Source organism: Phocoena phocoena, chromosome 5, assembly GCF_963924675.1.
Source record: "Phocoena phocoena chromosome 5, mPhoPho1.1, whole genome shotgun sequence".
NCBI classification, from domain to species: domain Eukaryota; kingdom Metazoa; phylum Chordata; class Mammalia; order Artiodactyla; family Phocoenidae; genus Phocoena; species Phocoena phocoena.
Window position 1 is genome coordinate 66,121,960 of NC_089223.1, and position 24,848 is coordinate 66,146,807.

Genomic DNA, 24,848 nt, shown 5'->3' on the forward strand with positions numbered 1-24,848 from the left:
TCTCCTTGTTTGGCAGCACTGGAGTGTTAGCTCCACATAATCACCATCAGTGTCTCTCTTCCAAATGAAATGTGATGAGTGTTTTCAACCATTTGTGAAATAGTCTTTTAAACCGACACACTTTCTAGTTCTGAGCCACTGACAAAGTTCTAGCTTGTTAATGTCCATCCTAAAATGTGATGTCCAGAGCTGAGTAAAGATGTGTTGTTCTTTGCCTCTTTTTGGACACCATACTTCTCTTAATGAAGTCCCAGATGAAATTAGTGATTTTTGCTTCCCACCAATGCCACACCCACTATCATTTCCTACTTTTACGGCTTTGAAAAATAGCTTAAATCAAAACACTAAAGATTTATTCGATGTATACTTTTTTCAACATTATTGAGAGTACTCTGCTTCCTACTATTGGTATTGAGTTCATCCAGTTCTGTGTTTTGATCACATTTATATCTTTTGCATTCATTGTGGAGAATTTTGTTTGAGATTAAGGGGAACATGTACGCATACACATCCATGTGTACGTGCATGTGTGAACTGGGTGTGGAGATTGTGAAACTTTACAAAATGGATAGGTTAAAACCTAATAAGACTAACGTACCATTTGATATATGGTAATTGATAAGAGATAAGAAAATCTGGATGCCTCATAGGGAACATGCACTGTTGAACTCTCACATACCCTTGTCTTCATGTATTAGCTCTTGCCACAGTTTGGGGAATGAGGAAGGGAATTGACTTTTATCGGAGAGCTACTTTGTTTCAGGCATTATAACAAGTTTACATAGTTTGTTTCATTTAATCCTCCCAGTAGTCTTGTCAATTTGGTACTCTTCCCCCCTCCCCAGATCTCAACCCACCCTTCTGCTCTGCGGTGCTGGGGCTGGCACTGTGCAGACCGCATTCTTCTCTTCAGCTGGCTTCCTGGTGGGCTACACTGATGAGGGGTGCCAGAGGGAAACTGCAAGGCTGGAAGGGGAAGAAGCAACTTGCCTCTTTCCCCCTGCTGCCTGTGGATTCTGCTTCTGCTTGTCAGTGTCATGCCAGCAACACTTCTTCACCCCAGCAGTGACAGGTCCTTCCTGTGGGAGCAACTGAATCCAGTTTGCGGTTCTTCCAGTACTTGCAGAACCAGCTTCATGGCACCCCCTCCTCAGAGGTACCAGCCTAGCCAAGTAGCACTCTGTTCTCAAGAGGTATAATTCCAGCCTCTGTGTTTCTTCCATCCTACTGGTGGTAGCTCCTTCCAACAGTTGCTGCCTGCATGATACCTTGGAGTTCTCGTTTACCTTTCAGTTACCCAGTTGACAATTCTGTATGTTAAATTTTCTCTGCTCAAATAACTGGTGTATTTTCTACCTTCTACCTGGGCCCAGCCAGGATACAACCCAGGTCTGTCTGACTTCTGTATCAGGAATCAAACTACTGGGGGTGGGGGGGGGGGGGAGCGGCTACAGAGCCACAGACACAGATACGGTTGTGCCATTCCTCTGTCTAAAACCCTTTGATGGTTCCCCATTGCCTGAAGATAGTGTCCCAACGCCTTAGCATGCTATTTATAGAAATATTTCTGACTTCTCGCCTCATGCTTCACCCATCCACTCAAATTGCTTTACCTCCCTACTCCGCATTCCTCAGCAGGAACTTCTGTAGATCCATGTCTTTGTTGTTTTCGCCTGAAATATTCTCGTTTGATTGTCCCTCCAGGTTTCCTCCGCCCTTCTCTACCTGTGCTTCTGGAGGCTAACCGTTATGGACTGCCTCAGCACGCTCTTCTGCCCTTGGCCTCTCAGTTCGGTTTAGCCAATGGGAGGCATGGGCAGGAGATTTAGAGGGTGGGGGGAGGGTATGGTTAGGGTATTGTTTGCCTGGCTTCATCCCTGCCAGGATGCAATTGGTTGCTTCCTTCTACCCTTCCCTTGTTGGTTTTCCTTAACACTCCTGATTTCCCTTAGCCTAACTTGTTAGACATTCCTGTTGTTACGTTAGCCTTATTCTTCCTGTTAGAGTGCCGTCTTTTTCCTGCTGAGACCTTGACTGATATAACCACTCACTTTACACTACGTGCTTGTGCACACACGCATACACACACACACACAAACACTTTCCTGTCAAACCCACCTTATTTTTCATGATCTAGTACAAATGTCACTTTCTCTGTGGAACCATATCTAATTCCCCTTTAACCTTCTTCCTACACCCTCCTCAGCAAGCTATATTAATTGCTCTGGCTTCTGAGGACCCACAGCTCTTTCTCTTATTTCTCTTAGTGCTCTGTCTTAGCACTTACCACAGTGCAAAATAGTTAAATGTGTGTGGATCCAAAACTTTGCTAGACAGTGTCCATTTCATATTCTCCATTGGCTGTTTGGCTTGGTGTATAGTGTGTGGCTTAGTACTTGCTGCTCGAATGAATGGATTGCCTGATGCGAGTGAATGAGTAGTAGAGGGACAATGTGTATTTCTACTTTCAGTTACATGCATTAATATTTCTATTTACAACTTTCCTTTATGATATTTCTTGTTCCTCCTGATGTGTTGTAGCATCTGATCATGTCTTCTTTCTTGATGCTCTTCCCTTGGTCTGCATGTCACTCTGCTCTTCTGGTTATCTTCCTCTTTCTGATAATTGTTTTATGCTTTTTTTCCTTAATTCTAGTTTCCTGGAAGACTGTAGATATTTTTGTATCCCCTGTTGTGCCTTGCACATGGATACTTGGTTAATAATTGCTACTGATCTTAAAGCCTTACCCTGCTTCTCGCCTCCCTCCAAAAAAAGAATGCTCATTTCATCCTTCAGGCTTTTAAAATTCTCCCCCAACATTTTCCCCATCATATCTCGCATCTCCTGTCATTCTTTCTAAAAGATGACATCTTCTATCCCTATCGGTACTGTTTTTGTTCATACTTCTATTATAGCAGTTACCACCAGACCCTGAGTAGTTGGGCCTGAGAATTCTTATCTGTGCTTCTTAGTATTGTCCACACCTAACACAAGACCTTAAAGTTACTATATACTCAGTAAGTGTTTATGGAATGAATAAATAAATTCTTGAATTAATACTGTCAGTTGGTATTTGTTATGTATTTATTTAATGGATTGCTTTTTCTATCTCCCTCCTATGGAATCCAAGAGTGACACTGATTTAGAACATCAGTTCTCAAAACTTTTTGGTCTCAGAACCCCTTTACATTGTTAAAAGCTATTGAGGGGAATTCCCTGGTGGTCCAGTGGTTAGGACTCAGCACTTTTACTGCTGGGGGCCCAGGTTCAATCCCTGGTCAGGGAACTAAGATCCTGCAAGCCATGTGGTGTGACCAAAAAAAAAAAAAAGCTATTGAGGTTCACAACAACCTATGAACAACAAAAAAAGAAACTATGTGGACACCAAGAGCTTTTGTTTATGTGGAGTATATCTGTTGATACACGTGAGATAGACAGAAAGAAAATATCACGTCAGGAATTCAAGCAGGGAAAATTTTTAAAATATTTATTAATTAATATAAAAATATTATAATAAAACTATTACATGTTAATGTAACATATTTTTGTGAAAAATGACTATATTTTCTCAAATAAAATAATGTAGGGAAAAGAGTAGTACCACTTTACATTTTTGCACATCTCTAACGTCTGGCTTAATAGAAGACAGCTGTATTCTCATATCTGCTTCTTCATTCAATCTGTTGTGATACATTATTTTGGATAAAGTATATAAAGAAAAGCTGACCTTACAAAGATACGTAGTTGAAAAAGGGAGGAGTATTTTAATAACTTTCCAGAAAATTGCAGATATTCTTTGATACTACACCAGGTTTACAAGAGGTAATTTCTTACAGGTTAATTGCAATGTGGAATATGAAACCATATCGCTGAATTTTCCATACTCTGGTACATTAAAACCCATTGGTGTCCCTTGCACTTTGAGTGGCTCTTTTTTTTAAAAAATTTTTTATGCAATACGCGAGCCTCTCTCTGTTGTGGCCTTTCCCGTTGCGGAGCACAGGCTCTGGACGGGCAGGCTCAGCGGCCATGGCTCACAGGCCCAGCCTCTCCGCGGCATGTGGGATCTTCCCGGACCGGGGCACGAACCCGCGTCCCCTGCATCGGCAGGCGGACTCTCAACCACTGCACCACCGGAGAAGCCCTGAGTGGCTCTTTTATGCACATATTATTTTATAGCATTGTACATTATCACTTGGGCAATATTGGTTCTTTAAGTTATGCAGATTTTTGAAATGTTGACATATACAATATAACAAAGCCACATTTATCAATATCACCACTGATATCATTAGAAAATCTTTAAGTATTAGGAATATAAAGATATAGGGGCAGATACAAGTCTTCCAAAATTATAATTTCACATGAAAACTTGAGTTTCAATATTGACAATACAAACTGTTAATTATTTTCGTTGAAGTGACAGACTCACTTCATTTACTTGTTGGAAAAAATGTGTGAAGAACCATACTTTTTCAGTTGTCTTTTCGGTAAAAATTTTATGCCATTAAAACAGTGTGAACAGCAGTTCACAACTCAAGTAATCACATCAGTGCTTTTCCTTGAGGCAATGGTTGCACTGATACTTTGGTTGCCCCAGAAGTGCTTTTTGTATATTTCCCATTTCTTTACACAAAATATTGATGGTTTCTTAAGGGTTGAGTTTTGATAAAATTAGTAACATTTGCTTTTTCATCATGGCCATTCTGAAAGTGAAACTGACTACTTGTATAATTTGGTACCACTGCCTTGATTGGTGCTAAGGCACTGGCACTTTTACCCACCACTGTTTTTGTACCATCAATGCAAACACAGGATAGTAACAAAATCAAGTAGCATCTTTGTATTAGTATGAAAATAGTTCTGACTTTTCTGACTACCTGAAAGTGCCTCAAGGACCCAGGGGTCCATGGAACACCTTCGAGAACCATTATTTAAAAGGGTGTCATATTCTCCGGGGTCCAAGATTAGCACAGTTTTCTAGAGATCATTGGAATCAGTAGAAGGGGGAAAACTCATTGAAATTTTTTCTATACATTATCCAGATTTAGGCGTAATAGACAATTGTTCTCATTCATTTTAAAGGTATTTATTATGTGTTCATAGTATATAATTAGGTCCTTGTAGGGGATAGGAAACATGAAAAAATACTGTCTTATTTTCAAATGAACAAGTTAATTAACTTTTCTGAATCTGTTTTCCTGTCTTCAAAATGGGGATTCTATTGTCTGCTAACCTGACAATTAGATGAGATGATTCATTATGTAACATATACATGTTTGTGAAATTTAGCGTGTTCTGTAAAAGGAGGATATGGCATGATAAAATTATTTACTGTCTCCTGGGCAGATAAAAGACATTATAAAAATAATGACCAATGGTCATACAATTGCATATGAAGAGTATTCTACCAGATTTAGGGGTGGAATTACATTGCCTGGATGATTGCTTCCTGATCATCTTAGTTGGAAAACATGTGACTAGAGTAATGATTTCCAGAAGTGAAAGTGGAGATTGGGGATTTAGTTACCTAGTGATTATGTTGGAGCCTAAGTAGTGAATTTCTAAAGGAAGTGTAACGTAAGGGTGATCATCTAGGAAAAGAAAGTAGAATGAGTGAGAGAGGGTTGAAGGCAGAGTCGTAAGGAACACATCCATTTAGGGGCGTGAAGAAGAGAGAGAATCTAGAGAAAGAGACAGAAAGAGTTTTTATTGAATTAATGATTAATAGTGCCCGAAAGCCTTAAGGTCACTAAGCACATATTTCTTTCTTACACTTCATCACCTAAAACAGAACCTGAATTGCCTCTGTTTCTCTGTTTCCCCATCCACAAAATGGGAATCTGAATTTCTAATATCCCATCTTCAAGCATCTGCCCTCTGGCTCTATATTTATAACTTTAATTGGTGCATCTTTTTCTTCATTTTTTCTCCTCCTCCTCTTATTAATCTTTATATTTTCTCAACAGAAGGGATCCTCAACATATGAGAATATGGGCTAGGAGTTTAAAAACCCCAAGGGAAGATCCATTGCTGTGGGGTGGGAGTTGCTTTACTTGGAGGCTATTCTTTCCAAGTCAGGGTAGACCCACCATGGAAAGGCTCCTTACCTGGCAGGCTGGTAATCTGCCCCTTAGGTAACAGGGGTAATCTATCTGTTCCTTTCTGTGCTCTCTGCTGAGTTTATAAACACTGATGCAGTGTTTAACTTAGCCTCAGGAAGGCTGCATTTCCAAAGAAAGCCAAACCCTAAGTGTTTCTGGTGGTTTTATATTTCACTGTCTTTGTAAAAATTTCAGGGAGAGCTGTTTATTTTCTATTTGTGACCTATGGTCTTGCAGCAGTTATACTTTATTCTGTACTATCCTGAAAACATATCTTGCAATAGATTTCTCAATTTTGGATCCATTTGATTGAATTGATTCATGTAATTAAAATGATCTTTTCACATTACTTCCTTATTCTGTCTATGTAATACTACAGAGCTCAAAAATTTGTGTAACAAGAAACATATACTGTTTAAAGGATATCCTAGGAAATCCTTCTTCAGTATTCATAGTGTTAAAAAAATGGACATCAATTCCCAGCTGGGTTTTATCCAAGTTTCACTATACAGATGGCTGTATATACTGCCCTTCAAATCCCTACGGAAGAAGATTTATACTGTCTTCCCTCTTCCCCCCCGTTAATAACCTGTTTCAGTGCCTAATAGTCATCACGATCGTGGAATTTTTTTCTCATGTCTGACTTAAATTTCTCCACCTGCATGTTAACCATATTTCTTTGTCCTTTGACCTCAGTAGAGGTGGGAAACCGACAGTTATTATTACTCTTATATTTCTTTTTCTGTTGAAAGCCCATGCTTCATCCATTGTACAAATCAGTGATAGTAATAGACTCAGATTCCCCAGAGAAAAATACTGGTCTGTTCCTTTCACATGAAACAGACATTATTTTATATCAGAACCAAGAGACTATTTAAAAAGTAAAATAGTCTTTAAAATTCATATCATAGCATTAGTAAAATAAAAAGTAATTGTCTATCCCCCCTCCCTATCATCTTACTCTTCAATGTAACCTTTGCTCTGAAATCAGTATCTTGCCTTCCAGGCCTTTTGTATGTAATTAGGTAAGAAAGTAAGTAAATAAGCAAGTAAACAAACAATGAGAAAAATAAAATAAAGGTGCATACTAAGAGTATGGCAATGTGGTTTCCTCTCTCTCTTATTAGAGTTTTGGCTACCCAGCGTAAAATACCATGAAGGAAACTTAATTATACAGTTGTGCGAGGTTTTAAACATTGTATGTATACTTTAAAAATTATGTTAAGTTTGATCATATTTAAAATGTGTGGTTATATTGATACAACCATGGAAAACTATTTGGCAGTATCAACTTTAGATAAGTGTACACTGATCCAGTGGTTTCACACCTGGGCATGTATCCAATGGAGATGAGTCTACCAAAAGGTATGTAGTAGAACGTTCATAGCATCATTATTTATAATGGCCCCGAACTATAAAACCTAAAGATCCTTCAAAGTAGAATGGATAGAGAAACTACTATAGTCATATAGAACAATAAAACACAGTGAGAAAAAAAAAAGATTGAGATTTTGGATGATGTTGAATTTAAAAAAGCTAGGTACAAAATAGTATATCTGTATAATTCTGTTTATTATGACGTTCAAAAGCAGACAAAAAAGTGAGTTGTGTTGAGAGAGTTAAAAGTAATAGTTTGCTGTTGTGAGCTTATTGACTAGGTAGGTATTGACGGAATCTTCCAGAGTTCTGGACATATTCCATACCTTGATCTGGGTGGTGGTTACGTGGGTAGATGTGTGTGTAACAGTGAACAGAACTACATACTTAAGATGTGTAAGCTTTACTTTATGCTATACCCCTCACTTTTCACCTCCATTATACCTGAGGCTTCTGAGTCTGAAGTTGGTTGTAGCTTCTGGGCAGATGGCCCCTCTTTGCTGCAGTGCCTTGTCACATATTCTAGGCAAAGCCTTTGGTGGGGGGGTGAGGGGAGGAAGTTTATTTTTACTGTTTGTTTTGCTGCATGATTTAGTACTCTTCTATTCCTCTGTTACTTCAATTAAAAAATTTTTTTCAGTGCATGACCATAGTATTATTACATATAAAAAAGCCAGAATTCTCTTATAGCTGTAATTACCTAATGTTCTCATTTCTGCTATTTCTCAGTTTCCTAGTATAACTAAGTACAGTTATATCTCCCAACTGAAAATTTTATTCAGGCTGTATTCTAATATGTATGGATTTATAGCTGTATATCTTTTTCATAACTGGGGAAATTTGAATGTAGTCTCTCTTCTTGAGATGATGAAAATGTTCTCAAATTATATAGTGGTGATGGTGGCACAACTGTGAATATAGTAAAAATCAGTGAATTGTACATTTTAAGGGTGAATTTTATGGTATGTGAGTTAAAGCTCATAAAGCTCTTGTTAAAAAAGAAGCTCTTAGAAATACGGATATTATTGTAAAAATAAAATTCAGCCAAAGTTTAAAGATAAATCAAGAAAATTTCCTAAAATGTAGAAAGAGCAGGACATTGAAAATATGATACCAAAGATAAAAGATATAGAGAACCAAGTCAGGAGATCCAAGAACTATTAGAAGTTTCAGAAAGAGAGAGAAAGCAGAGGACAGGAAGCTAGCAAAGAAAGAATGTAAGACTTTCCCAGATGTGAAGAAAGACATATCAAGTATATAGAATAGGCTTAACTGAAAAGCAAGTGGAAAGAATAAAAACCCTCTAAACTAGACACAATCACTGTGACTCCTCAGAGTTACAGGAGAATGAGAGGATCCTATGGACCTCAAGATGGAAAAAAGAAGCTTATCTACAAAGGAACAAGAATGAGACTAGCACACATTTCTTATGAGCAACGCTGAGCCAGAAGATAATGAAGCAATGCATTATTTTCAACCTAGAATTGTAGATCCAGATAAACCGTTATTAAACTTTGAGGGCAAGAAAAAGCCTTTTCAGAGATAAGAGAACTTTGCTTTCCACACATCTTTTCCGAGGAAGTTACTTGAGGGTGTCCAGCAAAACAAGGCAGTATAGCAAGAAAGAAAAATCAGGGATTTAGGGAAGCGGTGTTCCAATAGAGGAGAGCAATAAAAGGCGTTCCAGGCTGCTGACTGTGCAAAAAGGCCTAAAGAACAATCTGCCCATGATGGAACAGGGGAATGAAGGAGTTTGGTAGTAAAGTATTCAGGGAGGGGAAAAAAAAACAAACCAAAAAACCCCACAAATCAACTATACCTCGATTTAAAAAAAAACAGCACAACACAACACGGACTTCAAAGATAAGACAGTGTATTAGAAATTAGGAGAGTTTACAACTTTGATTAAAGCAGGGAATGCTCGTCCCCTGCCCCCTCAGAAAAAGCCCATACGCATTCTAGGACCCAAGTGTATTCTATGCATAAGGAAATGTAATCATAGCTTGTACATTGGGTCTGTCATTAATAGTTACATAGTTTATAATGATACAAACACTACTGACTAATTTTGAAGTTTCTAATCATGCTATAGAAAAAGCACATTAGACTAAATTATGGTTACAAAACAAAATATAAATGCTATCAATCTTGACCGGATGAAAATAAAAGTACAGATGAGTTGGAAGATGAAAGGGGGAAATACGAAGTAGAGGAAAGGGTAAGGGGAACTAATATCCTCTGCTTAGAAGACGAAAAGCCATAGCATACCATCTGTAGTTGACAGAACAAAGAAGAAAGTTTAAGTATGTAATGTAAGTTACAAAGATAACCAGCAAATGGGGAGGAAAAGTGCTTGAAGTCTTGTCTGCTTATGGACTATCTCACGATCTCTTTGTTGTGTGTTCCTTTCCCTTTTTAATTCCTTTTTGTCTTTCTGATGAAATGAGAAGAGGATTTAAACCGATGTGTTCATGCTACCCTCTGAACCTTTCGTACATTATTTACAAAACTCCGAAACCATCTTTTGTACACAAGATTCTGGCTCTCTTATGCCAACTGTTGAATTAACATTTGAAATTTTCCCTGACAGTGCTGCCCACCAACCAACAGTTTAATATTAGTAGAGTTGCCACCATTGTCTACATATTAGTATAAGTGCTTTTGCTATAATTTACACGCATTCTTGGAAAACTTGTTTTGCAAAATCACATACTAGTTATCAGGGCTCGTGATAAAATAAATAACACTAGCAGGGCTTCCCTGGTGGAGCAGTGGTTGAGAGTCCGCCTGCTGATGCAGGGGACACGGGTTCGTGCCCCGGTCCAGGAAGATCCCACATGCCGCAGAGCGGCTGGGCCCGTGAGCCATGGCCGCTGAGCCGGCGCGTCCAGAGCCTGTGCTCTGCAACAGAAGAGGCCACAACAGTGAGAGGCCCGTGTACCGCAAACAAACAAACAAACAAAAATCACTAGCAGAGGCCCATTCAAAAATCCATACAAATTTATAATTAGAGCACTAAAGTAAACGATAAAAATACTAGCACAGTTAAAAAGATTGGCCAAATTTCTATAGATAAAGACTATAGATAAAGAAACGTTACTGCATATATGGGACTTTATGTGAACAAAAGAGTTGAAGGTAGCTCACTGGAAGGTAATGTAAAGAGGGGCTGAGGCTGTTTGGTATGGAGGCAAAGGCAAAATGCACTAAAGGTCAGGGAGAACCAAACAGGAAGCACTTCCAAGACAGTGCACGTGGCCGAACAGAGCCAAGAAGAACTAGGAATGTAATCAGTGCTCAGCTCCTCTTGTGGCTTGCAGAGTTCAGCTATGTTTGTTTATTTTGTGTTCAGCTGCTCTTATTTGGCGGCACAAAATGTTAAAATGAGAAAAAATGACAAATGAATAGATATTTTTGTGTAATATTAAAATTATTCATGTTTGCCAATTATGTGTGAGTTAATAAACCAGAGTTTTAACAGAATGTTATATTTAAATATTTTAATATACTTTGCCTTTATTATATTAGGAAATGATTAAAAAGGAGAAAAATGAAATGCTGATATTTGATTTCTGGAAATACATGTCTTAAAACATAACTTTGAGGACTTCCCTTGTGATGCAGTGGTTAAGAATCCTCCTGCCAATGCAGGGGACATGGGTTCGATCCCTGGTCCGGGAAGATCCCACATGCCGCGGAGCAACTAAGCCCATGCGCCACAACTACTGAGCCTGCGCTCTAGAGCCCATGTGCCACACTACTGAAGCCCATGTGCCTAGAGCCTGTGCTCCACAACAAGAGAAGCCACCGCAATGAGAAGCCCGTGCACCGCAACGAAGAGTAGCCCCCGCTTGCTGCAACTAGAGAAAGCCTGCCTGCGCACAGCAGGGAAGACCCAATGCAGCCAAAAATAAATAAATTTATTAAAAAACATAAAACAAAGCCCCTCCCAAAAAACCATAACTTTGTTTATTCACATTTCACACACTGGGTTTTCATTCGTGTTTTCAGGACAATGATGAATAAAAAACATGCAATGGGGCTTCCCTGGTGGCGCAGTGGTTGAGAGTCTACCACCAGTAGAAAGATGGTTACTTTCTACCATTAAGACACAATTTGGGGATTAAATCAAATCTAGCACTGACAGAATACTTTTTTTTTTTAAAGAAAATCAACAAAGCATCATATATGTGTAGATATTTTAAATATATCTTACCAAGTCACAAAACAGGTTCAGAAAGTTATAGTTTATCAAATGTATATAATAAATGGAAGAGTAAGTTCCATAATTGATTTGAATACAGTGGAATTCAATATTGTAAGGATCACAGACAATATAAATATATTAAATCCTTTTATTTTCCAGATATGTCCCCTTTCTCCCAAGAGATAATTCTATTTCAATGAGTTTCAAAATATACATAGAACTGATGGTTGTTAAAGTTTTGTGTTTGTTTCTTAACTAAATTGAAATCAGAAGCCCATTTCACTTCCTTAAAAACTATAAAAAAGAAAAAGAAAGCCTAATAGATTTTCTTACTTGAAAGCTATTTTTCAAATTTCAAAATTGTCCCTTTTCAAAGAGTTGCTATGTATTACGCAGTTTTGATATAAAATAGCCCTTGTTTTTAGGACTTTAAAAAAATGTGTTGCAAAGCCTTCTTGGGTTGACATTTTAAAATCACCATGTAAATCTGCGTGACAAGTGTTTTTGGTTTTTCTTGGTAATATGAGATGTGAATAAATGTTCTATTACTTTTTCAACACCTGGTTCTAGTTGCTTGCAGTTTTAGTTGATATGAACTGAGAAGCTTTCTCAAGTTGTTAGCCTCACAGTATAGCATTTTTGGTAGTCAGTCAGTTGATTTTGACTTGTTTTATGTAAGATTGTGATTAAATTTATATTTTAAAAATGTCACTAGCCTATATTTTAAAGCATTTGTGTGAAGTACTCTTTTACTAAATTCCAATTAACATGTTATGAATTTTTACCAAAAAAACACCCTGCTTTCATGACACATATAAGGAAGTGTTAATGGCTTGTGTGTGTAAGAAAAAGGTATACACAGGGGAACAGAATGGAGCAGCAAAAGGTATACAGAGGGGAACAGAATGGAGCAGCAAAGTGAATAATTGCTGATTCACAAGGTAGTGTTCTGTTGGCATTTCCTGTTACGAAATATATCCATTTGTTCCTTTGGATCTCATGCCTTATGTGGGAAGGCAGTGTTATGTAAATATGGTCACTGAGTCCAAGTCTGAGCTAGGAAATTGCTAACTGTATAAAAAGTTTAATAACTATGTTTCTGAATTGAAGACATTCTTTTTTTTAAAAATATTTATTTATTTATTTACTTATTGGCTGTGTTGGGTCTTCGTTGCTGCGCTGACTTCCTCTAGTTGTGGCGAGCGGGGGCTACTCCTCGTTGCAGTGCATGGACTTCTCATTGGGTGGCTTCTCTTGTTGTGGAGCACGGGCCCTAGGGCATGCAGTCTTCAGTAGTTGTGGCATGTGGGCTCAGTAGTTGTGGCTCGTGAGCTCTAGAGCATAGGCTCAGTAGTTGTGGTGCACAGGCTTAGTTGCTCCACGACATGTGGGATCTTCCCGGACCAGGGCTCAAACCCAAGTCCTCTGCATTGGCAGGCGGATTCTTAACCACTGCGCCACCAGAGAGGTCCCTGAATTGAAGACATTCTTATCTTTAAATTGAACATATGGTTATTGCAGTCGAAATCTAAACAGACCTGGTGACTTTCTTGGATGATTTCCATTTCTTGAGGTCTCTCTAAAACACAGTTATGTTATGAATGGATTGTATTCTGAGCCTTTCTTAAAAAATATTTATTTATTTATTTTTTGCGGTACACAGGCCTCTCACTGTTGTGGCCTCTCCTGTTGTGGAGCACAGGCTCCAGACATGCAGGCTCAGCGGCCATGGCTCACGGGCCCAGCCGCTCCGCGGCATGTGGGATCTTCCCGGACCAGGGCACAAACCCGCGTCTCCTGCATCGGCAGGTGGACTCTCATCCACTGCGCCACCAGGGAAGCCCTATTCTGAGCCTTTTAAATTCCTCCTCCTTCAGTCCAGGAGATAAGGTTGGAGAGGTAGGCAATTACATATCACATAGAGCCTTTCATGGTTTCAGGACATTTTAGTTTTTGCCTTAGCACAATAATGATTAAGCAGTTGTTTGTATAATTGTTCTATGACTTTCTCTCTTGATACACAAAGCTCTGTGTGTCCAGGGACCACACTGCGTCACCTGCAGCACAGTGTATAAACAAATAAATGGAGCTCATGGCAATGTTAGATTTGAACACATTTCATGTGAAAATTTGTTTTCATATATTTAATGTTAATATTTAATATGTCAAGATGTTTTTGTGTAAATATATTAATCATCTGCACAAAAGATCCCCATCTCCTAAGAAGAGAATGAGATGTAATGAGCTGAATTAATTAGGAGAGCATCCAGGAATCATTTGCCTTCTTTATTTGTTGGCCATGAGGACAGATTTTTGTCTGATTTGTTCATGGGTTTATTCTTAGCAGTAAGAACAGTCCCTGGCACAGAAATATATGTTGAGCCAATGGATTGATAAAACTTAATGACACTCACAACTCAACAGGAAGAAAATAAACGACCTAATAAAAATGAGCAAAAGATTTGAACAGACAAACTTCACCAGAAAAGATATAGGGTGGCAAATAAGCACTTGAAAAGACCAACATTATTAGTCATTAGAAAAATACAAATTAAAACCACAGTGAGTTGTTGCTACATACCTAAAAGAATGGCTAAAACCAAAATAACTGGCAATACCAAGTGCTAGTGAGGATGTGAGGCAATAGAAATCTCATTTGTTGCTGGTGGGACAGCTCACTTTGGAACTTAGTTTGTCGGTTTCTTATAAAGTTAACCGTACACTTAGCATATGACCCAACAACCCTAGAAATTTACTTAAGAAAAATGAAACCATATGTCCACAGACACATACACACATAAAAAAAACAAAGATGTTTGTGAAGGCTTTATTCACAATTTCTTTCTTTTTTTTTGGAAAATGTTGGTGGACTTTGATTTGTGAATCTTTTTCAATTTATTTCTATTTATTTTTTAAATTTTTATTTAAGTATAGTTGCTTTACAATGTTGTGTTAGCTTCTACTGCACAGCAAAATGAATCTGCCATACATATACATATAGCCCCTCCGTTTTATTTCCCTCCCATTTAGGACACCACAGTGCATTAAGCAGAGTTCCCTGTGCTATACAGTATGTTCCCCTTTGTTGTCTATTTTATACATAGTATCAATAGTGTATATGTGTCAATCCCAATCTCCCAATTTCTCCCACCCCACCCCTTTCCCTCTTGGTATCCATACGTTTGTACTCTATGTCTTTGTGTCTATTTCTGCTTTGCTAATAAGGTCATCTATACCATTTTTCTAGATTCCACATATATGTGTTAATATGCGATATTTGTTTTTCTCTTTCTGATTTACTTCACTCTATGATACTTCCTAGGTCCATCCACATCTCTACAGATGACCCAATTTCGTTCCTTTTTATGGCTGAGTAGTATTCCATTGTATATATGTACCACATCTTCTTTATCCGTTCCTCTGTTGATGGACATTTCAGTTGCTTCCATGTCCTGGCCATTGTAAATAGTGCTGCTATGAACATTGGGGTGCATGTGTCTTTTTGAATTATGGTTTTCTCTGGGTATATAGCAAGTAGTGGGATTGCTGGGTCATATGGTAGTTCTATTTTTAGTTTTTTAAGGAACCTCCATACTGTTTTGCATAGTGGCTGTCTCAGTTTACTTTCCCACCAACAGTGTAAGAAGGTTCCCTTTTCTCCACACCCTCGCCAGCATTTATTGTTTGTAGATTTTTTGATGATGGCCATTCTTACCAGTGTGAGGTGATACCTCATTGTAGTTTTGATTTGTACAGGATAGAAAGCCCAGAGATAAACCCACGCGCCTATGGCCACCTAATCTATGACAAAGGAGGCAAAAATATACAGTGGAGAAAAGACAGCCTCTTTAATAAGTGGTGCTGGGAAAACTGGACAGCTACATGTAAAAGAATGAAATTAGAACACTTCCTAACACCATACACAAGAATAAACTCATAATGGATTTAAGACCTAAATGTAAAGCCAGACACTGTGAAACTCTTAGAGGAAAACATAGGAAGAACACTCTTTGACATAAATTGCAGCAAGATCTTTTTTTGACCCACCTCTTAGAGTAATGGAAATAAAAACAAAAATAAACAAATGGGACCTAATGAAACTTCAAAGCTTTTGCACAGCAAAGGAAACCATAAACAAGACGAAAAGACAGCCCTCAGAATGGAAGAAAATATTTGCAAACGAAGCAACTGACAAAGGATTAATCTCCAAAATATACAAGCAGCTTATGCAGTTCAGTATCAAAAAAACAGCCCAATCAAAAAATGGGTGGAAGACCTAAATACACATTTCTCCAAAGAAGACATACAGATGGCCAAAAAACACATGAAAAGATGCTCAGCATAAATAATTGTAATTTCTAAAAATTGGAAAAAAACTCAAATGATCATTAACCGGTGAATGGATAAATGGCTAAACAAACCATGGCACATTCATACAATGGATTACTACTCAGCAAGAAAACGGTGCAAACTACCTATATAAGCAACAACATGAATGAACATCAAATACCTTATGCTAAAGTGAAAGAAGCCAGACTCAAAAGGCTACATACTATATGATTCCATTTATAGAACATTCTGGAAAGGCAAAACTATGGGACAGAAGCCAGATAAATGCAGATAAGTGTTCACCAAGGGCTGGGGGTGGGAAAAGAGAATTGACTACAAAGGGGGAACTTTTTGGAGTAATGGAAATAATCTATATTTTGTTTGTGACAGTGCTTACCCAACTACATGCATTTGTCAAAATTCATAGAACTGATTTGAGAACACCCTGAACCAGAAAAGGATGAATTTTACTGTATGTAAATTATACCTTAATCAACTTGACTCAAAACCGAGCAGAGAAAGGGTTAATGAGGCTCTTCTCTATTAGTACTTAAGCAAGCAAATCATTAGCTTGCTGCTTGAGAATCGGGAATGAACAATGCTTTGCCGAGGGACCAAAGAAACTAGTGACACTCAGCTCCCTGCTCATCATTCCCACTGTTTTTATTCTTTACATGCTCGCCCTGATAAACAGGTAATAAGGCACTTCAAAATCCTTAATCTCTTCAAAATACGTAATGAAAAGATAGAATATGTTGCAGGCTTATAAGTTGCTTGAAACAAGGTCTTTATTTATTTTTTTTTAAGGTCTTTATTTTTTGTGTATTATAGTCTGTAGCAAAACCATTAATTGACAGATGCCATTTAGCACCATGTAAGACACTGAACTCTCACTTATTTGCTACTCCGTAGAGTTGCTGTGAAAATCAAGAGGACATACTTGCACTGTGTAAACGATAAAGTGCTAAATAAATACAGGTGGTCTCATTGCCAAATATTAACAAACTAGACATAACAAACAAACTGGGATTTCAGGCATCAGAGAGTAAACCACAAACAGGGTGTAGGTAAGATGTAAAGGAAAGAATTACTTGACTTGCATCTATGTTTGGCCCCATTGCCATCTTCTTGCCCAATGAGGAGAATCTGTGGTGTTCAGGAGTTCCGTCCATAGCATTGATGAATGGCAGGAGTGAAATTTGACGTATTAGAGTGGGAAGCGACTAAATGGAAGGACTGCTATAGGCAAAAGTTGGACTTAGAAGCTCTGAAAGAGTGAATCTTCAACAGGTGGTTTTTTGTTTGTTTTTGTTTGTTTGTTTTTGTTTGTTTGTTGTTTGTTTTTGGTACTCCAGTCTTCTGTGAAGTGGGGGTCTCGTTCTAGATAGAGGTGACCATCGTAGTAAATGTACTGTGTCACCCATACCAAACCATTTCTTCTGATATCTCATCTTCCAGGGTTTTTGCCACTCTAGTTCTCCATACATTTTTGTTCCATAAACAGCTAGCTTTTATGCTCATGAATATTGTCAGGAACCCACGGATATCAGTGATAAAGTTTTAGCTATAGTCATAACAGATTTCTCCTTTATAGACATACGCACACAATTAGAAACCTTGCTTTTTTGCCTCTTAGATGGCTATATCATTTGTCTTGGAGGGGTACTCCATGTTGAGTTCAAGAAATATTTATTCGTATGACTTTATTTGATAACTTATTTATGGGGTATTTCAGAATTATGAAATGAATTCTACTAGCAATATGGCTTTGGCAAGATCACTTAACGTGTTTTCTTGCTTGCAAAACGCAGTTAATAGTTTCAACTTTGCTGTTGTCACCATGTTTTAAGAGTCACAGTAGCTTAGGCAAGCTTGCAGTTTACTCTGAAGTTTTGTGCTGATGTAAGGCAATAGTATTTTTTATTTTATTTATTTATTTATCTATTTATTTTTGGCTGCGTTGGGTCTTTGTTGCTGCGCGCAAGCTTTCTCTAGTTGTGGTGAGCGGGGGCTACTCTTCATTGCAGTGCGTGGGCTTCTCATTGCGGTGGCTTATCTTGTAGTGGAGCATGGGCTCTAGGCATGCGGGCTTCAGTAGTTGTGGCTCGCGGGCTCTAGAGCACAGGCTCGGTAGTTGTGGTGCACGGGCTCAGTTGCTCTGCGGCATGTGGGATCTTCCCAGACCAGGGATCGAACCCGTGTCCCCTGCATTGGCAGGTGGATTCTTAACCACTGGGCCACCAGGGAAGCCCTGCAGTAGTATTATTAATGGCATTCTCTTCATTATTTTTACCACTCCCAGAAGAGGGTACACTGATAAATTGTATGTTTTTCCAGGGAGAGTCACTCCAGGACAGCTCACGTCCTATATTCATCTCTTCAAGAACAACCTCAAAGCTCTAGGGAATCACTGTGGGCTCCTACAGCTTGGGCTGGCCACTGTTCAAACTCTGAAACACCCGCAGACTGCCAAGTGGGACAACTTTCTGGCTTTTGAAAGACTCCTTCTCCAGGTATGTTGCTCTGGGAGCTTCTTGGGATATTAATAATTTAAAGTTTTTAATTCCAGGGAAAAACTTTGATATTTATTATAATCTTAGCAATAAATCATATTGTTGACATATGCCCTATATCATATTTTCTTAAGTGCCCCCAATTTAAAATTCAAGTAGCAGTTTTTTTCTGTATCTACTTTTTTTTTTTTTTTTTGACAGTAACGTCTTTGGCTTCTCATTCAATACTTTAGAATGTTTTTTGAGTATTTGACTAAAGTTCGAAGATCTCTTTTCAGTTTTATGCCATTTGGGCCTTTCTTGATCTTCATGGCATCTTTATTTAATCCTTGCTACTTTTCCTGTAGAATATTGCTACTGTTTACATTTCTTCTGACACTACTTTCTAATCCTTAAACAACATATAGCATGTGGCTTAAAATGATGCTTATAATAGACGAAAGGGAGGCAAACTCCATTTGTAATTTTCTTTTTTTTTTAAAGTATTAGCTTATTTATTTATTTATTTATTTGGATGCTCTGGGACTTAGTTGTGGCACATGGGATCTTCCTTGCCACATGCGGGATCTTTAGTTGTGTCGTGCGGGATCTTTTTTTAGTTGCAGCATGCGGGATCTTAGTTGCGGCATGTGGGGTCTAGTTTCCTGACCAGGGATCGAACCGGGGCCCCCTGCATTGGGAGGGTGGAGTCGTAACCCCTGGACCACCAGGGAAGTCCTCATTTGTAATTTTCATGAAGAGAGATGTATGTGGAGTAGGACCTTTTCACTATTGATAAAATATATGGGAAACTTTTAAGAAGATGTATTTAAAAAAATTATATAGTATTTCAAACACATAAAATAATATGACAAATATTTATGTACCTTACACATAGATTCAATATAATTTACTAGTTTTTTATGTTTACTTTATATCCTTTTTCATTAAAGAAATAAAACTAGACATAAAGTTGAAGCATCTCTGATACTATACCCTTTTTCTGCTCTGATTCTCCTTTTTCCTTTCCCAGAGGTAATCACAAGCTTGATTCCTTGTTTCTATATGTTTATTAAATATTTATTTTTCCATGAATAATACAGAGTATTATGCTACAGGTTTTACTTTTTATGTAAGTGATATCACATTATAAGTATCCCTAAACAACCTGCTCTTCCCTCTCAGCCTTCTGTTTTAAGATAATCCAAATTGACATGTATAGATTTAATTGTATAAATATTCAATTTATGGAACCCATATTGATGTATAATTAGACTGTTCCATATTTGTGTGTGTGTGTGTGTGTGTGTGTGTGTGTGTGTGTGTGTGTGGTTTGAAAGAATGAGATGAATATCCTGGAACTTGTCTTCTGGTCCACATGTGAGAGAGTGTCTCTAGGGCATATACCTTGGAGAGGATTGTTATTTTGTTGACCATGCATATTGTTGAGTTTACTAAATATCACCAAACTGATCATCAAAGACGTTGAACTAGTTGACCCTTCTGCTAGGACTGGATGACAGTTTGTTTCCCAGCATAGTGTCCAGCACTCAGTATTATCAAATTTAAACATTTTTTTATAATGGGTCAATACTATCTTTGTATAAATTTGCATTTCTCTGGCTACTGACGAGGCTGAGCACCTTCTGTATTATTTATTAGCTATTCAGTTTTCCTCTTCTATCAATTGCTCATTTTTATACTTATTTATCTATTTAGGTAACAGAAAAAACTTTTATGTCATGCAAATACTTCTCCCAGACTGTGGTTTGGATTTTAAATTTAATTCCTATATGTTTTGTTGTACAAAATTTTTGCATTTGATGTACTCTAGTTAATGAATATTATCTTTTATAGTTTATTCTTATTTATGTTTTATATTAGAAATCTTTTTGTACCCCTAATTTCTAAATATATTGTTCAGTATTTTCCACTAAAAGTTAATTTTTGTTTTTGACATTTGAATTTTTATTTATTTATTTAACATCTTTATTGGAGTATAATTGCTTTACAATGGTGTGTTAGTTTCTGCTTATAATAAAGTGAATCAGCCATACATATACATATATCCCTATATCTCCTCCCTCTTGCATCTCCCTCCCACCCTCCCTGACATTTGAATTTTTAATCCACCTGGAATTTATCTTTGTTTATATTATTGGGATCTCATTTTCTTTTCTTCCCTATGGATAGCCTATTCTCCCCATACCATTTATGAAATATTCCATTGTGCTGTAGATTACTTACCTAACAGTCCTTTCCCTCTTTCTCATGTTGGCAGAATACCAGTTTTGTTCCAGTGTCTACTCTTTTCTCACATGATTCAGGCAAATCCTGATTGGTCTCAGACTATGTTAATATTCTCATCTCCTCACCTAATGATTGGTTTAGCAGTTCTAGCCTAAGAGAGGCAAAGTGAAGTTTGCTGGAGGTGCTTCTAAGAAAAATTTTCTTTTGCCCGTGTAGAAAAATACATAATGAAGAAACAAGCTCCTTTTTCTTGATATATGTTTGTGACACTTTGAGTATTTTGTAATAATGAAGGGAGCTCGCTGAGATCCTGACAAAGATAAACAGAACCTAAATCCTTAAAGATGACTTTGAGTCTTACCTCAGAATATCTTGTTCTGTGAGATGATGATTCTTCTCATTGTTTAAGCCATTTTAGTTGGTTTTCTGTTATTTGGAACCAAAAGATACTCATCCATTTCTCAATGATACATGATACACTAAGATCTCATATAAAAATAGGTTTGTATCTCACTTTCTAGTCTGTTTCAGTGGTCAGTTTATCCATCACAGAATTAATACCACAGTGTTAAAATTAACATGTCCAGTTTTATGCCTTTCTCTATAAAAGAAACTTACTAGATTTTTAATGGGTATTTTAATGATTTTAATACCAGTTGTAAATTGAATTTTCTAATTGCTCATTGCTGGTGTATTGGAATACTCTTGGCTTGACTTTTGACTGGTGATCACTTGTCCAACAACCTTGCATTTTGTATTAATATTTGTTTTCCTATTTCTTGTTGTGATTCATTGGTTGTCCTGTATTTCCTCTGCAGGCAATAATATTATCTGCGAATAATGGCTGTTTTGTTACTTCCTTTCCACATTTCATACCACTTTCTTTTTTAGTGCACTGACCAGGCATACTAGAACCCTACTCAACAGAGGCAATGAAAATAGGCATTTTCATCTTATTCCTGACTTTAAACACAATGTTCTAAAATTTTACCATTAAATATTATGTTTTGTTTTATTTTTAATCAGGCTAGGGAAGTTCCTTCTTAATCTTATTTTGCTGAATTGTTGTTGTTGTTGTTATTGCTGTTTTTATCCTGCCTGAGTGTTGAATTTCACTTAATACAGATTCTGAAATTTTTTAGATGAATATATATATATGGTTTTTCTCCCATAATCTGTTAATGTGGTGAATTGTATTTATAGTTTTTTAAATAATCATTACTGCATTCCTGGGATAAGTTTAACTTGATCCTACACACACACACACACACACACACACACACACACACACTGCTAGATTTAGTTTACTAATATTTTATTTACGCATTTGCATTTATGCTTGTAGGTGAGATTACCTTATAATTTTTCTTCATTGTGCTGATGTTGTCCAGTTTCGCAACAAAGCTTACAGTAGTTAGGTAAAATCAGAGTGAGTTTCATTTTTTGTATTCTTTGGAGCTATTTGTATAAGAAAGGAATTTTCAGTTGCTTAAAAGTAAAATATGCCTAAATTTAGAATCATGTGGACCTGCTGTGTTGTTGTTAGACTTAGATTTGTACTTCCAATTTGATTACTTAAGTGTTTATAGATCTATTTAATTCTCTGTTTTTTCTTGAGATTATCTTGGTAGTTTATATTTGTTTAAATCCATTCATCTATATTTTCAAATTGGCATAAATTTATTTATAGAATTCTCTTAAAATTTTTAAATCTCTTTTGAACATATAGTTGTAATTCCTTTTTTCAATACCTGGTATTTTTATTGCAAAATTAACTCTCCTTTTGATTTTGGTTCATATTAGCAGAATTTTATTAGTCATTCCAAAGAATCAGCTTTAGTTTTTTATTTTGATATACTCATTTGTGCTCTGTTTTATTTTTCATTAATTTCTGTTTTTATCTTATTTCCTTTCTTCTGTATTCTTTGGTTTTACTCTGTTGTTCTTTTTTTAACTTCCTATTTTCAAAGAATGTATTTAAGATTATGAATTTCCCTCTAAATACTGCTGTACCTTAGTCCAAAAGTTTGACTGTCTTTGTTGTTATTCAATTCTAAATATTTCACAATTTCTATTATGATTTTCCCTTTGATTTATTTATTATTTAGATTGCATGACATTTTTTAAGCTTATAAATATATGAGGTCTGTGTTTTTTTTTTTTTTTTTTTGCTTTACACGGGCTTCTCACTGTTATGGCCTCTCCCATTGCGGAGCATATGCTCCGGATGCGCAGGCTCAGTGGCCATGGCTCACGGGCCCAGCTGCTCTGCGTCATGTGGGATCTTCCTGGACCGGGGCACGAACCCACGTCCTCTGCATTGGCAGGCGGACTCTCAACCACTGCGCCACCAGGGAAGCCCTATATGAGGTCTTTTAAAAAAACTTACTTTTACTTGATTATTATATTGTGGTCAGAGAATGTGTTTTGAATGATATAATCTCCTTATTTATGTGACTTCCTTTGTATGTGATTCATTTCTCTAAATGGTCCACGTATTATACTCAAAAAGAATGTTTATTCTCTAATTGTTTTATGTAACGTTCCATAAATGTCCCTTAGCTTACAGTAATCATATATAATATATTAAAATATATATTATTATAATATAAATAATTCAAATAAATATAAATGATTCAAGATACATTTTTAAAAAATTCTTTATCTCCTTACTTACTAGCTTCTGACAGAAGTGTTTTCAAGTTTCCCACTATGATTGTGGATTTATCAATTATTCCTTATATTTTTTCTGTAACTATATCTATCTATATCACCTATATCTATATCTACTTATTAAAAACCAGGTCACAATTCTAATGTAATACCACAGGGCTCATTCTAGTTTTCTCCCTTTCCTTATCTATAAATCCCTTCTGTAGGTAACCAGTCTCCATTAGCACTGCTGCCCCTCTCACAGGTGCCTTCTTCACCTCACCTGGGCTTGTCTTCCTGCTCCAGGCTATGGCCAGGCCCACAAGGATGTTCTCTTTTACTTCACACAAAGGTGCCCCTATAGAAACCTCTCCACATGAATGCCCTTTCCATCTACTCAGGCTCTGACCTCTCGTGCTGTGCTTCCTGGCCTCCACCTCTTGTATGGGTGCCCTCCTCACCCCTCAGTCTCCAGGACCCCACATCAAGCCCCGCTGCTGCTCCCATGGCACAGATGCCCTCTTCCCTCTGTAGGCTTGAACATCCCATGCCAGAATATTGCCATTGCCACTCCCCTGTTTGCATGTTCTCACCTCCCTGCTCAGGCTCTGGCACTCTATCTTGGGAGATTGCTGTCCTCCAACATCCCCATGGATGCCTGTCTCACCTCCTTTGGTTCTGACAACCTGTGTGGGGCTGCTGCTTCATTCCCCTCCCTTCTCTGCCCACCCCACTCCCCCACAGAGATTCCCTCCTCATCTCACAGGGGCTTTGGTCGCCATTTAGACACACCCCTCATCTTGCTCAGGTTCTGAAACCCTGCACTGGGTCTTCACTGCCGCCAGCCTCTGTGAGGTTCTTTTCTGCCACTTTGGGTTCCAACAACCCCTGCTTAGCTCTGCCACCCACTATGCGAAGATGCCCTCCTCACCCTCTTTTGATGCTGACACCCTGCACTGGGATGCCCCTGCTTCCCGCCATGCACTCCCTTGGGCTCTGGCAACCTGCTCTAGGCCACTGCTACAACCTCCCTCCCTCCTCCTGCCCTGCCACCAGGACAACCTCTTCACTCCTGCCCACCACTGACACCCTGCAAGGTGAATCTCTAGCAGCAAAATCTAACAAGAGTGTTTCAAAACAATGCACAGCAGTTTTCTCCCAAGAATGATAATCCTTCAACTCACCAGAGATTTCTGAAGAAACATGACACAGTATTAATTCTATGGCATCTTATATTTAATTTTTGGAATCCTTTTCCATGTTAGACTGCCTCAGATGTGACCACGGTACTTGGTGTGCTTCTCTCAGCAAGTGGAGAAGGAATAAAAAGACAGGGAAAAAGAAGTAACATTTAAAATGCTAAAACCTCACTTTTATCATAATTGCACATTACCCTGACCAGCACTGTGTTCTCAGTCATTTCTGGGTCCTTATAA

At 37.7% G+C, this 24,848-nt stretch overlaps 1 protein-coding gene and 1 non-coding gene across 2 annotated transcripts in view; both read left to right on the top strand.

Moving 5' to 3' along the window:
* Positions 1-24,848, top strand: part of SCFD2 (sec1 family domain containing 2) — a 391,932-nt gene that overhangs the window by 51,349 nt on the left and 315,735 nt on the right. Inside the window, exon 4 of the mRNA XM_065878015.1 lies at positions 18,356-18,531. Within this exon, the coding sequence (XP_065734087.1) occupies positions 18,356-18,531 (176 nt within the window). The remainder of the gene's footprint in view (positions 1-18,355; positions 18,532-24,848) is intronic.
* TRNAK-UUU (transfer RNA lysine (anticodon UUU)) lies at positions 3,215-3,287 on the top strand. The gene has a single exon. It is a non-coding gene; the product is annotated as a tRNA-Lys (tRNA).